The following is a 15195-nucleotide window of genomic DNA, read 5'->3' on the forward strand; positions in this document are numbered from 1 at the left end:
AAATATGTATATTCATGAAATCACAAGTACAATATAGGAAAACACAGCTTAGCCTTTTGTTAATCCATCTGTCGTGTCAGATTTTGAAATTATGCTTTACAGCAAAAGCAATCCAAGCGTTTAAGTTTATCAATCGCACGAGAAAACATTAAGTACACTTAGCATCAGGTAGCTCGGTCACAAAAATCAGAAAAGCAATCAAATTAATCGTTTACCTTTGATAATCTTCGGATGTTTTCACTCACGAGACTCAAAGTTACACAACAAATCTTCCTTTTGTTCAATAAATATTATTTTTAGATCCAAAATACCCCAGTTTGTTTGTTGTGTTATGTTCAGAAATCCACAGGAAAGAGCTGTCTCGACAACGCAGACAAATTCCAAATAGCTTCCATAATGTCCATAGAAACATGTCAAACGTTTTTTATAATCAATCCTCAGGTTTAAAAATATATATATAATCGATAATATATCAACCGCAAATGTCTTTCACAGTAGGAGAGGGAAAAGCAATACCTATCCAAACTCTATTGCGCGAGCAAAACTCATGTGACCACTTGACGGATGTTATCGTTCTGGCTCGTTTTTCAAAATAAAATCCTGAAACTATGTCTAAAGACTGACACCTTGAGGAAGCGACAGGAAAAGGAATCTGGTTGATATCCCTTTAAATGGAGCAAAGGCAGGAACATGGAGTTTTCAAAATAGAAGCCACTTCCTGTTTTGATTTTCCTCAGTGTTTCGCCTGCAATATCAGTTCTGTTATACTCACAGACAATATTTTGACAGTTTTGGAAACTTTAGAGTTTTCTATCCAATACTAATAATAATATGCATATATTAACAACTCAGACTGAGGAGCTGGCCGTTTACAATGGGCACCTTTTCATCCAAGCTACTCAATACTGCCCCTGCAGTCTTAAAAAGTAAAATGGTTTATTAATACATTTAAGTTCATAACGCTGCACTCTCCTCAAAAAATAGCATGGTTTTTCTTTCACTAATATCTACTGTAAATTGGACAGTGCAGTTTAGATTAAGAGTTTAAGCTTTCTGCCAAAATCAGACATGTCTATATTCTGGGAAATGTTTTTGTTACTTACAACCTCATGCTAACCGCATTAGCCTACGTTAGCTCAGCCGTCCCACGGGGGACCCACCAATCCTGAAGAAGAGCGAGAACTTCATCGTCTAAATGCCTGACCTGAAAATCTGGTTTAAGTATCGTCAGACCTCCTCAATACACACACACCTCACACACTGTGAGACATAGAGGAGCCACTGTGTTATTTCATTACACAGGCCTAGTACATGGAGTCCATAAACGCCTAACCCACAACTAAATCACAACAATATATCTTGATGTGGAGTAGTGGTTCTCGACTGGTTTTGTCTCTGGTTGAACCAGGCTGTCAGTCGAGACCAAATATTTGCGTTGTGATAAAGAATTGGCAAAATACAATCTGGAAAACATGTTTTTTTGTGCTATATTGATAGTAAATGTAGCAATTATGTGTTGACAAGGGAAAAACATGCCCACCTCATTGTCAACACTTTGCGCATATTCTTGAATGTTCATAAACTCTCGTTTTGAGGCTTCAAACACCAAAATAGCACTGCTAATAATAGCTCCTATATTTAAATTCATGTGATTGAAGAAAAGCATTTCAGAGATTAAATGATTCAAAAATGTTAGTTCAATATCATTTCTACACACTTTCTACCTGGTTTAAGTTGTTTAAATTCAGACTGGAGTCTATATTTAAAAAGAAAATGAGAAGATTGCCCAGACTCGCGACCCATTGTAAAATGTGGGTTGCGATTCCGAATCGCTGGCGTAGAAAACACCCCACATAACTAACACACACACTGGTGAGAGAATGCTAATGGACTGGAATGTTTGACAGCGGCCTCTAAAATATTGTTTTCACACTTGAGTGTCTGAGTGAGAGAACCACTTTACCAGTTAGGCCTCTGAGATTTAGTGACTTTCACTTTACCCAAAATGTTGTCGCTGTGGTTATCAGTCAATATAAAGGACAGGAACGAGTTGAAACAACCTCTGTTGTACTACATAGTACTGTGAAATGTGTTCAAAGGGGATTAGAAATAAATGTTTAAATCACTGAATGTTTTAGTACAGTGAATGTTCTCTTGAATAATTTGACACATTGAATTGTAAGTATATTCAAAATGTATCTAAAAGGATTTTTACTTTTTTTTTATCATTCTTTTCATTTTTATCAGGTTTGCTGGAATGGGTAATCTTCTAAAAGTCCTAACAAGGGAAATAGAGAACTATCCACATTTTTTCCTGGACTTTGAAAGTAAGTCTGAAGGAGTGTGCAGGAGTTTGACAGGATGCTATAACCATGAACCTCTTCCCCATAGTCCGTCAATAAGCAGGTGGTTTGTATCTATGGGTCACTCCTGGACCGAAAGCTGTGGCGACGTCTGTTTCTGTCTCGAACTCTCTAACACGCCACCCACCTCCCTTTCTTCTCTCGCTTTCCTCTCTTTCAGAAACCAAATGGGGAATCTGTTAAAAGTGCTCACTTGCACTGAGCTCGAGCAGGGGCCAAACTTTTTCCTTGACTTTGAAAGTGAGCACAGCTTTTGCCTGGCCTGGGTTCTTCTACCTTCTCTACACTCTTCACTTCTGTAGAGCTTTACTAACCAGGGTTTTGGGACAATTTCAATTCGCTTTCAATTAGAATTCATTTTGTAATTTGGCTGAAATGAACCGGAATTGTCTCTGACCCCTTTTTTCTTTTACTAATCTACCTGCATGCTTCATAGTCACTCTGCTCCTAGAACAGCCCATGGCTTGCCTATTGTCTATCGAACCATGCAATATCTGTTTAAAAGCTGCACCATGTCATTTTCCTCATAATGTCTCATGCCAGCGAATGACTCATTCTAGAAAGATCTTCTCGTACTGGATGTTTAATACGTCCCGACCTCCTATTGGTCTATGCTTGTCCCGCTAGTAGAGATCTTAGACTAGGCCCAGATGCAGTCGAAACGAGCGTAGTGGTCGTAAACCAATAGTGTCTCACGTTGCAGGAACGCATGCAACATGAATCTTCATTGCTTCATTGCCTTGCCCTGTTCCTACACATAATGTAGGTCAGACACAACAGCTGAACTGTTTTAACATATTCAAATATCCTGTTTTTAGCTTAGTCACACATGGGGGGGGACAACTCACGCCAAGCATATTCCTTAGTGCTAACCTTATTCATCCCTTGTTGTCATGGCAACATCACTCTAATTTATTATTTATCTACCATAGAGGAAGGGAAGGGGCGGCAGCGTAGCCTAGTGGTTAGAGCGTTGGACTAGTAACCGGAAGGTTGCGAGTTCAAATCCCCGAGCTGACAAGGTACAAATCTGTCATTCTGCCCCTGAACAGGCAGTTATAACCCACTGTTCCCAGGCCGTCATTGAAAATAAGAATATGTTCTTAACTGACTTGCCTGGTTAAATAAAGGTTAAAAAAAAATATATTAAAAAAAAGGAGGGGAATGTTTTTTCTTTATAACGCAAATACTAATGTTCTATATTTAGCCTTTGTCTGAATATATTGTAGGGTACTGACTGTTAGCTGCAGCTGTAGCTTGGTAGGGAGGAGCAGGCCATGCTGCTTTAATACAGTAAGAGACCTTGCCGCTCACCTGTTTCACCACAGTGGCCTTGCTTTGTCTCGTCATGCTTTAGATTTAGTCTAGCTTTGATTCTAGAGTTTCATGTCTGTCGGGCTTGTTGAATGTTTTAAATTTTTTCTATAATTCCCTGACTAAATTGATTTAATTCTATTAATTGTTTAGAAGTTGTATTGCGAGGAAAGTGGCCTATACGTACGTGATTTGTTTACGACAAACCGACAGTCATACACATTGGAGCGTCCTGTAAACGTACCGTTTGCCTCGTCACATGATCATTAAAAACCAAAGTGTCAGAATGTGTATGAAGTTTCATGCACAGTGTTTTGTCTGTGCTGCCCGTTCGCTAGCCAGGCTAACTGTTGTTGTGTGGCAGATGCGCAGCCTACAGACTGTGAGAGGGAGGTATGGAACCAGGTGAACACTGTGCTCCAGGACTCTGAGAGCATCCTCTCTGGCCTACAGGCCTACAAGGGAGCAGGGCAGGAGATACGAGATGTATGTATATCTACTGGATAATGCTCTCACACCACACACACAGAGTCATAGACATAGGCTATTCATATTCAGCACACACACAAACTGAAACAAACCTATACATTTATCGTTCTGTTAATGATCTTAATGACTTCCAATTCCCGGACCTGTTGTATTTTTTATATATCCCATATAGATGTATATTTAACCATTGTGTCTGTATGTGTGTCCCCAGGCCATTCAGAACCCCAATGACATGCTCCTACAGGAGAGAGCCTGGAACTCCGTCTGCCCCTTAGTCATACGGCTCAAAAAGTTCTACGGCTTCTCCCTGAGACTAGGTCAGTGCAACATTCAATTCATTCACGAAGAAGCGCACAGGGGGATGACATTTTGGAATCTCTATCAAAAGCCAATCAATCCAATTTGTTGACGGTGCTGTACTGTTATCTTAAACGGGATTCCCTGCTACTTTTGTGTACTTTTTAGCCAAATAGTTCTCAGAGTAGCGCTAAAAGTGTTCCCCCCCCCACCTGATGTACTGCGTCACGCAAGTGCTGACACGTCGTTGCTCTCTCGCTTTGCTGTGGCTCCATGATGTGCCTCTTGCTAGCTGTCACTCGTATGGCGAGGGGCTGAAGCTCATTGGTTAAACTTGAATTGCTAGGGGGCCGGCCCATGCGGGGAAGCATTTTAGTGAAGGGCACAGCTTCTAGAAAAACAGTTGCTTTCAACCTAGGGATTTCGTGGCTAATTGAGGTTAAAAACCGTAATTCCACAAAAAAGTATACACATAAGCTACACGTTGGCACATCGACCCAAAGCGGGAGGTAAAGAAAATACATAGAATTCACCAAAGTTCAGGAGCATGTATTTTTTGAAGTGTAGTCTTATTCACATTTGAGAAAGTATATTTTGACAACCTAGCCTCTTTCTCCTGGTTGTGTGTCGAGGGGGCCATGTGTAGCCTGCTGGAGAGCCTGGCGTGTTTCAAAACCTCACTCATGTAATGTAATATCTGTGTGTTTCTGCTCCTGTAGAGAAGGCTCTCCAGGGCCTGCTGGAGTCCCTGACGTGTCCCCCCTACACCCCAACCCAGCACCTGGAGAAGGAGCAGGCTCTGGCCAAACAGTTTGCTGAGATCCTCCACTTCACCCTGCGCTTCGACGAACTCAAGGTCGACTGGCTGCTATTGGAACACTATATCATCAAACCACACTTTTTAAAATGAAACGCACATCATTTCTGTGAAAGTGCAAAGTTTTGTACCCGTTTTATTCCCTCCGGTAAAGAGTTCCTATATTGTTTCTGTTGGTACTGAATGATTGTTCTGTCTTTCAGATGAGAATTCCTGCCATTCAGAATGACTTCAGTTATTACAGGAGGACAATCAGTCGAAACAGGATAAACAACATGAATGTGAGTCAGAGAAAGTGTTGTCCTATCTAGGGTTGCAAAAATCCTGTAACTTCCCCAATCCTGCAACCGGGATTTCTGAAAAACTTGGCAATTTTGGGGAAGTTACCAGAGTTTTGCCGTCCCTAGTCATTTCTATTTTAGATCCAATGTGACAGAATAGCTCATCTGCTGGGGGGGGGCTGGTTCGCAGTCTGAACTCCTTTGTCGTTGCCATCCAGTCTCCTCTGCTTTGACGCTAAAGAAGGATCAGACGTTGAGCCTGACTGTGTTTTACGCCCGTCTTCTCTAGTTGGATATCGAGAGCGAGGTCAACAATGAGATGGCCAACAGGATGTCACTGTTCTACGCCGAGGCGACGCCCATGCTGAAGACCTTAAGCACAGCTACGACAAACTTCGTAACCGAGGTAAGAGACTAGTCCTTTTCCCCTTTGTTTGCTGCTCGGTGATACAATTTGATGGCAGCACTGTTCGGTCTGTTTTGAGGCAAGTTGGTGTTATGTTGTTTATAGTAACCTTGTTCTATTCCCACCCCCAACCCCAGAATAAGACATTACCCCTGGAAAACACCACTGACGTTCTCAGCACCATGGCCAGCGTCTGTAAAGTCATGCTGGAGACACCGTGAGTTGACTTGACATTATAGCAGCGCGACATTCCAGGGACAATATATCCGGAGCGACAGTATGTTTATCGATGCCACTATTAAACACGGTTCAACGTGTACTTTTAATTGAATAGTGTGTGTCGATGTCTTTCTCTCTCCAGAGACTACACGAGCAGGTTCAACAGTGAGGACACGCTCCTGTTCTGCATGAGAGTGATGGTTGGAGTCATCATCCTGTACGACCACGTCCATCCCAACGGAGCCTTCAACAAGTCCTCCAAGATCGACGTCAGCACCACCTCTAATATATACCGATTCTATAATACCCTGAAGGCCCAATCTTACTCTAATGTTAGCATGCGTAATTTCGCTCTATCGTCTAAATCGCGTCAATGGGAAATGTGGGTGAGTTTTTCTTCGAATGCTTTAAACCTGTTTTTCAAGGTTTAAATGTATGGTTTTTTTGTTTCTCATCAGATGAAGGGATGCATAAAGGTCCTGAAAGAACAACCAGCGGATAACGTTGAAGGTCTCCTGAACGCCCTCAAGTAAGTCTCTCCTCGCCTCAGTTTAGTACTTCTCTGAGGGGGGAGAGGGGTCATGTCCGACCTTACTAAAGTTTCTGAACACCAAATGATTTAGAAATGGCGCCTTGGTAAGAATGCTACTAACAGTTTTTGACGACGGTATGGGCGGTGCTCTTTGGTCGGAAGCGTTTTCTCTGCAATGCAGCGAACAGTCCATGTGACTCCTGTGTGTCTTTTTTAGACGACCTTAATTAACATGGCATATTTTGATAGAAAAGTCTGAAAACAGCTGCCACCGAGGTGTTTCAGTCCCATTGCCTGCTTCACATTAGTCTGCTCTCTCTTTCAGGTTCACCACAAAACACCTGAATGACGAGTCCACTCCAAAAAACATCCGAACGATGCTTCAGTAACATTTCTATCGAAAGAGGATCAATGTACTGACCTAAAAAAAAAAAGATGTATATGTTTACATAATTTAAAAGACTGGATGTTAATACTTGTGTATTTACATAGTCATTCCCTCCAACTTACCGAAACATATAGAACATGTACCTTTTACTTTGAAAAATGAGTTGGCTATACTGTCATTTTTGTTGAAGCACAAATTGTGGATATACCTTTCAGCCTTACAAAGCTTGGCAAGCAGCTTGGCAAGCAGCACTTGAAGAAACAAGCACTCCGGTTGGTTCCTATGAGGGAGCGGGCAAATGAAAGGAGCTTCATTGGTGGTTCGTTGTCAACAGAAGCTGAATTCCGAATTGATGTCGAACCGGGTCCCAGATCACTTTGCGCTGTCTTCCTAACGCCTGTGGTGGTTCAATGTTGGCAAGAAGGCACAAACTGACCTCTGAGACCATGCTACCCAATCCCTATCCATCTCTGTAGATCGGGATGATTGGGTGGGTGTAAGCAATATGGCACAAATTCCTCCTAGTCTATCAGAAGGCAAGGGGAAGATTGTTCAAACCTATCACATCTACAGGAGTGCCTGTAGGGACTAGAGGTTGATTTGGAATTTAGCGAGGGGAGCTGACAATGGCTTTCATTTGAAGTGGTTTCGGTAAGTTGTGTTTCGTTGGCAAAGAAGTGACGGTGCCATAAGAAATAAACCAATCAACCAAATGTTTGAGCCCGTGTGGCAGGAGGATGAGGATACAGTATGTCGTTTAGTTTTCTTTATTTTTCATGTATCAGGTGTGTTCCTTTTTGTATCTAACAGTCCATTGCTCAAAGAAGCAGCTTTCAATACAAATTAAGTCATGGTTATTTTTGAAGTGACACGCGGAGGCAAAAAACAATTCCTTCCTTTTTTTTAGATCTCTACTCTGGTAGTAGGATAGCGGTGATTCTGGTGAGCCTTTTCTCCTAGTTGTTCTCCTTTATCCTCTTAAGGATGAGTGACGCCTCCGTATGACTGTGGTCCCATTCTCTATCCTCCTACCTGAAGTGTACTCGTTCCCTCACCGTTGGTGTAAGCGTTGACTAGACTCGAGGGAGTTCCCACACCTGTCCATTTCTATGAAGTGGTGTGAGCGAGTGCGCACTTTGAGAAGACGGGCGGAGAATTGGGCTGCGGTCACACTTCAAGACTGTCACTTCTGGTAGGGTGAAAAAGAAATCCCTAAAAAATGTACTCACAGCAGTCATCATTTCAGTACACACAAAATACCATTCTGTAGAATAAGGCCTTGTCGCTCACTCCTATACTCTTACTTACATCCGAATGTGCAAATATATTTGTGTCACTGATTTTGTTTGGAGGCACTCCCAAGATTAAATCTACACTCCATATCTTGGTTTGATGATTGATTAAATATGTCAATTTCAGACTGGTGTTGACCCCTGTAACTTGTGTTGCCCTTTTTTGAGTAGTTTTTGTGTGTGTGCAGCATTGTTTCATGCTAATGAACATTGACCAAAGGGGCATTATAGGAGTATTCTCAAAGCTCATTCAGCATGTATACACTGGTGTCTATCTTTTTGACTTTGTTCAGTGGTAAATAATATTAATCTAATTGTTAACAGGAGAACGATATTGGAAAGTTATCTACAAAATGTCAGGATTGTGAGTGGCTTTTGTTCTGGAAATATGTGGTGTTCTATGGAATTGGAGAAACGGTTGTTTGGTAAAGGTCAGACAATCGCTTGTTATTGCTATTTTTTTATTTTTTTTAATGACTTCTGCGTTAACTTGTTGTGCTGCTGTCTCGATCCTGTCTGTCCAGACGCATGTGGAATTGAAGAATTTTTTTTATGATAGGGAAATGCAGAGATGCAACCATTTTAGACTATGGCTGCTTACACAGGCAGCCCAATTCTGATGTTTTGCTCAATTATTGGCAAAAGAGCTGATTGGTCAAAAGACCAATTAGTGTAAAAAGATTAGATTTGGTCTGCTTGTGTTAACGCAGCCTAATTGGCCTATGTCATGTTGAGCAGCATGCAAACAATTAGCCTGGTCCCAGATGGGTTTGTGCTCCTGCCAACTCATTGTCGAGCCAAACATTTCACTTGACAATGAGTGTCAGGGAGTTGGCATGATGGCACAGACGGGCACTCGGGCTACTAAACAATGGCCAAGCTTTTAAAAATGTGTCCCGTTCATATTTTCCTTATTAGAGAAACCCAACCCGACCGTTAATGGGCTTTTATGCTAGACTGAAGTAGCCTGTCTTGTGCCTTTTCTTGTCACGAGGTCAGCAATAGTCACCAACCTCAGAGAATTATGAATTAAGTGTATTTAATTATACAGTAAATTATTAGGATCTACAGTGTTAATGTGAAATGAGACGAAGGGCTATTATAGAGTTTTAAAATCCACACAGTGAATATCTGTTTGTCCATCCAAGCTTCAATAAAATCCTTACTCAATGCATCTCTGTATCTCTGGAACATTACTCATCGTGATAACATACAATGCTACTAACAAACGTTTAAGAAAAAAAAAACAGGTCATTAACCTCCATGGATTTTGACATTCGTGTTAATTGTTTATTTTCTATATTGTCTGGTGATCCATAATGCACTTTGACAAGTGTGAGCCATACTTTTTGTGTGTGATGGATGCAATGTATATATGCAATGGATGAATACTGTACGTGGACCTGTCAGAAATGTCAAGCTAAATGTGCACCATACAGCCATATACTGAGGATGTTTCAAAGGTTTAATTCCCCAAAAATATTTGTCAAACTTCTGTCACTATTGAACTACAATGTCTTCAGCACAATACATGTTGTTATTATTATTGTGTTTGCAAGCTGTATTGAGATATTTGATTAGTAGTTGGATTTGCTTTAACTGACAATACTTTTTAATGGTTTGGAACGTTGGTTCAATGTTTCTTATAAATGGCTTTTGCTTTATATTGAATGGATGTGTGAACCGAGAATTAAACTGGTACATTTTCTGCACCTGGGTTTGTTGTCATGAATATTTTATTGACATTTTTCCATACCAAACATCAAATTATATAGTCATGTCCATAGATTGTGTTCTTGTCATAATTCAACTTAGTGGAAATGTACGTCAACATGATTTGATGTAAAATCAAGAGTACACTTCTCAGTTCCATCTTCCCAGTACTGTTTGCTTGAACGGCTTCTCTTCTGATTCTCACTACTTCAGTATGTATAGTACTGTTATCAGTACTGTACGTCCTCTGTATTGTATACCAGTGCTTCTCAACTGGTTTTGCCTCCGGACCCAAATTGGTACCCGTTGTCTCGGTCGCAAACCCAATATTAGAACTAGAAAAAGCCACCTGGAGAAGTATTTGTGACGCTATATTGATAGTAACTGTAGCAATGTATATGACAAGGTTACAACGTTCCCACGTGTTCTATTGTCAATACTAATTTGACCCATTATTAATAAACGTGTGTATTGCTAACTGGGTTGAGACCACAAAATCAACCAAATCTGCTGAATAGCTCTATATTGAGATACATTTGTTTCAATGATTTCTACAACCTTTACCTGGCTTTCGTAGTTTAAGTGCAGACTGGAGTCTTTTATTCATCATCCCAAAACAATAACCATTTTATTTAATCAGACACCCGCGACCGATTTCTAACCACTCGACCAATGTTCCCTCTAAACTGTGCGCGCATTTCCTCCAGGACTGCTGCGCAGAAGAAATGCATGAGATTGAACTTCAATGAGTTCGCCCAATTAGTTTGGGCGTTTTTTTCTGTGATCGAATCACCATATCAGCCCTTTTCAATGCAACAAACCTAATTTTACAAGATTGAGTCTGTTTTTGTTGTAGCCAGAGCGCATGGAGTAGAGTGAATGCGCTTTTCAGATCTGAGCCGCCCGTGTGCAAACTTGATATTCTTTGCTAGTTAGCGCGTTATTAGCTCAGTTATAGATAAGTATAGGTCAACAATGGGGAGTTCCAGCTTCCTACAAGAGCACAAAACGTGTAGGCTACATTTCAACATGTCTTTGAAAAGTCAGTCCGGTAAAAAGCTTGTCTTAATTAAAGGAGCAGAGTTGTATTTTGAGACAGGCTTGAATATGCAAATAAGCCAATAGGCAGAGGGGTAGCGTACATTGTCTAATTCTCTGTATGGTAATAATTCATTTTAATTTGTAAAGGGGTTTCTTGCATCCTACAACCCAAGGCAATTTACAGTCACCTATTTGGGCCATTGTCTAAAACTGTATGGGTACAGCCTCAGTGCTCACTGTAAACGCGCGCCGGAAGTTGCACAAAATTCTCACAATGTTGAAGTTTCTGCTCACAAGACCAAAAATATGCTCAGTGCCCCCCCCAAACAAAACAAAATACTAGAGGGAACATTGGTCAGACTCCAGTTGAGCACCACTGCTGCGTTCTGTCTGTGCTACAGTACTAACGTGCTCCACAGGGTGGCGATATAGTTCACTCGTCTGATCCCCCACTGGAAGCTTGTATCCTCCAAGGCTTGTCCCTCAAACAGTGGTGCTGCTGAAACCTCAAACCACGTAAGTCAATTATACATCATACATGATACAGAACATTCACGCAGTGAAAGAAAGCATTCATTGAGTAAGAATGTATAATGTCACGTGTTTGCTTGGACACAAGTTTCCTTTTTGATGGAGAGCTCATTCTGTTAGTTCAACCAAGAATGTACATTGAAAGGATTGGTCATCTATTGTCTTACTAGGCGTGGTCCTGTGTGTCCTGTGCGATGGACAGATTTAAGGAAAGTAGGAAAGAAGAAAAGGAGGAAGGAAGGGAGGGAAAGATGTTTCTAACTAGGAGCACTCCTGTTTGTCCTCATTTGATGCCCTCAGTCCTTCCTGACTGACCCTGGGCACCGCTGGCCTCACAGGACCAGGTCGTATCCCAGCGTTCCATTGGCTCGACCGCGACAGGCTCTTGGCTGTTGCCTTGGTGACAGGGTACTCTAGGCTCTGTGTGGCCCATTGGGGGCGGAACCGGTTCTGCTTCTGCTGTCCTGCTCCAGAACCCGAACCTGGAGTCAGGTCCAAGGACAGGAACATCTAAGAGGGAGAAGAACAGATGCAAACGATGTATATTTTGATGCATGCCTACATGTTATACTGTCTGTATTGTCCCAATCTGTGTCTAAGTTGCAAGATGACACGGTATGTGAAGTCCTCTTATTGTATTCTGTAACAATATATTTAGGTGTGTTTTCTCTTTTAGTTTGGTATTTCGTCTGATAAAATGTGTGGTATTTCTGTAAACGGAAACACTTAGAATGTTCAATGACAGTGTTCTCTCTCCTCCTCCCCTGAAGCAGCAACAGCGTTGTTGTCCTCACTCACACACACACACACACACACACACACACACACACACACACACACACACACACACACACACACACACACACACACACACACACACACACACACACACACACACACACACACACACACACACACACACACACACACACACACACCGAGAGAGAGAGTCCCCCTGGGTAACGCATTTACATGAATTTCCATGTGAAGTCTGTTCAATATGCATTATGTCTCTTGGTGTGTGTCTCCTGGGAATTCTAAGCATTCCCTTGGCTGTTATCCAAGACAGGGTCTTCAGACGGGTCATATTCTGATGAGAGGTGCTTACCAATGACTTTGCCTTGCGCAGTTTATAATTGAATGCAGACAACTCTTTCTTATTTTCATTGTATTTGTTGAAGACCCCTCTGCTCTTCACTTTTCTGGAAAACAGACCATTGTCACTGGAACACCAGGTAAAGTTACATTGGAATTCATAGGCTGATTTAACCGATGTCTGATTGTTCAATTCAATATTATACTTTATTTATAGCCTCAGGGGCAAATAAGAGTTGATTGTGCTTTCATTTGGGAAGGAATGCATTGGTTTGGTAAATGCTTTGTATTTCAAGACTGATATACTTTTTACTACTCTCTCACACACACACACACACACACACACACACACACACACACACACACACACACACACACACACACACACACACACACACACACACACACACACACACACACACACACACACACACACACACATACTAACTACATACTAGAGGAAGTGGTCTTACGCTTGGTGGGCGTGCTCTATGGGGTCCAGATTTTCCAGATAATTGAATCGCACGGTGTCAGTGGGGTGTCTGTCTGCACCCCTCCACGGGGGTAGCCCCTTCAGCTGGGACCCCGATGACCACCTCGTGGTGCCGCCACCGCTCCTCTCTTGCTGGACGGGGCGTGCGGATCGCACCTCTCTGAGGAAGCTCTCCGATTGGTCAAACGTCACACTGTTTATGGACGTCACCTCGGGGACAATGAACTCCTGCTGTGATAGAGTCTGAACACACAGAAATGGTGTCTGTTCCGTGCAGGTGGTTGTATACACTGTCCAGGCCTCCAGTCACTCACCTTAGGTTTGCCGATGTGGAGCTCCAGTACGGTCTCTATGTAGTGTCTCTTCCAGACCCCATGTTCAAATGGTGTGGGAGCAAAGTTGATGCACCAGCCCAGTTTAAGACACTTGGGCATCCATTGCTGGTCCAACTCAACTATACCCTTCCAGTGCCAACTCACCTGCCAACACAGGTACACAGGTACCGCTAAAATGGGCCAGGACATGTCACACATTTAAGTGTTGTAATGTGGTGCCTCCCTCCCTACTGTACCTACCTGTGCACACCTGCAAAGACTCCTGGGGTCGAGGAAAGAGAAGACATAGAGAGAGAGAACTCTGGGCAGGACAGAGGTGAAGTCTAGGTTCTCTTCTGGAACCCTCTTGGTCAGGTTCTGACGGAGGAAACGCAGCTGGCCCACTGAACACCGCGAGAAAAAGTCCTGTAGAACCGCCTTCCTCTGGCCGTCGCTCCACTTGTCAAACTAACAGACACACAGGGATGGCATCAGCTGGGTTAACTGCCTTGTTCAGGGGCAGAATGACAGATTTTTTAATCTTGTCAGCTTGGGGATTTGATCCAGCAACCTTTTGGTTACTGGCCCAATGCTCTAATCACTAGGCAACCTGCCACCCTCAAACAAGCACCTACTTCAGATGGGGGTAAATAAAGTAGAATTGAAGGCTGTAAAAGGATTGCTTATGTGGTTCTGTCTGCATTGCTGTATGTCTAACCTATGATAATTGATCATATTTTATCAATTACCTTCCAATTTTTAGAGGCCCACTTACCCATTTTCCCAGCAGGTTTCTTCGCTCTTCAAACACCTAAAGAAGACAGATGTTTAATCTAAGTAGAAGATTACATTAAAACTGGATTATTATAAAGATTAGAGTCACCTTTACATTGTTATTAGACAGCTGGTGGTTAAGAGGTGTCCAGGCACTCATTTTGGTCTGCATCTTGGCCGAGGTTAGTGAGGTCATCTTGGCCGAGGTTAGTGAGGTCATCTTGGCCGAGGTTAGTGAGGTCCTCGGTGCAAAGGACATCTTTCAGCTGCTACAAATCCGCAACAAGTCAGATCTGTGTGGAGGGAGAAGAAGACTGCATCACCTGAAGGGAATCGTCATTGGTTAGGGCTATCGTATGTGTATTTATTTGGGTTATTCACTCATTACATCAGAGTAGCCCAAGCAGTCCTAGTCAGTCAATGAACAGTCACATAAAACCTACATAAGATACCTGTACTATTACTAGCTCTGCTTTCCCTATATTACAGATGTGGATGGTCCACTAGACTAGTGGAAAAGTCCTACCATCAATCTCCTCCGGCCTATGATGCATGAAGCAAGCAAGCATAGTTATCATCCCAATCACGAATCCTCAGTGTTACGTATTCGTATCTTGTCCATAGGATTACCAGTACATGTCACTTTGTTCTTCAAGCGCTCGTGCAGTTTACCTGTTTCCATAGTAATGGGTGTACTGTGGGGTGCACCTCCCCCTCTCCTTCCTCCACCCAACGTTGTCACCGTCGCCGCTTTGCGTAGTCAAGAGCAACGACATGAGCGACGCAAACACCGCTTGACACACAAAGGGTGGCGCTGTTGCCACCGAAATGCAATC

At 42.4% G+C, this 15195-nt stretch overlaps 2 protein-coding genes across 12 annotated transcripts in view; one reads left to right on the forward strand and one right to left on the reverse strand.

The window, feature by feature from the left end:
- The window catches only part of LOC123990956 (CYFIP-related Rac1 interactor A), a 29154-nt gene extending 19039 nt beyond the window's left edge, over positions 1 to 10115 (forward strand). For 5 of the 10 annotated variants that reach the window (XM_046292015.1, XM_046292011.1, XM_046292014.1 and 2 more), the window contains 10 exons: positions 2248 to 2327; positions 4042 to 4163; positions 4378 to 4483; positions 5183 to 5319; positions 5484 to 5561; positions 5851 to 5967; positions 6105 to 6184; positions 6329 to 6455; positions 6645 to 6715; positions 7044 to 10115. In XM_046292015.1, coding sequence (XP_046147971.1) covers positions 2258 to 2327; positions 4042 to 4163; positions 4378 to 4483; positions 5183 to 5319; positions 5484 to 5561; positions 5851 to 5967; positions 6105 to 6184; positions 6329 to 6455; positions 6645 to 6715; positions 7044 to 7107 — 972 coding nt within the window. In that variant the 5' untranslated portion in view covers positions 2248 to 2257 and the 3' untranslated portion in view covers positions 7108 to 10115. Of the gene's footprint in view, positions 1 to 2247; positions 2328 to 2523; positions 2604 to 4041; positions 4164 to 4377; positions 4484 to 5182; positions 5320 to 5483; positions 5562 to 5850; positions 5968 to 6104; positions 6185 to 6328; positions 6569 to 6644; positions 6716 to 7043 lie in introns of all 10 variants that reach the window. The other 5 variants (XM_046292007.1, XM_046292010.1, XM_046292009.1 and 2 more) reach the window with 3 other exon arrangements.
- Positions 10103 to 15157, reverse strand: LOC123990955 (F-box only protein 16-like). Of its 2 annotated transcripts, none has more exons than XM_046292005.1 (8): positions 15032 to 15157; positions 14475 to 14652; positions 14361 to 14396; positions 13847 to 14053; positions 13586 to 13750; positions 13252 to 13514; positions 12792 to 12885; positions 10103 to 12193 (listed from the first exon to the last, which is right to left on the reverse strand). In XM_046292005.1, the coding sequence occupies exons 2-8, from the start codon at positions 14616 to 14618 to the stop codon at positions 11945 to 11947; spliced, it is 1158 nt and encodes a 385-aa protein (XP_046147961.1). In that variant the 5' UTR covers positions 14619 to 14652; positions 15032 to 15157; the 3' UTR covers positions 10103 to 11944. The 2 variants fall into 2 exon arrangements, with proteins under 2 accessions (XP_046147961.1, XP_046147960.1); XM_046292004.1 differs by lacking the exon at positions 15032 to 15157 and adding an exon at positions 14886 to 15016.
- Positions 15158 to 15195: the final 38 nt, after the last annotated feature.

Source organism: Oncorhynchus gorbuscha, linkage group LG12, assembly GCF_021184085.1.
Source record: "Oncorhynchus gorbuscha isolate QuinsamMale2020 ecotype Even-year linkage group LG12, OgorEven_v1.0, whole genome shotgun sequence".
NCBI lineage: Eukaryota > Metazoa > Chordata > Actinopteri > Salmoniformes > Salmonidae > Oncorhynchus > Oncorhynchus gorbuscha.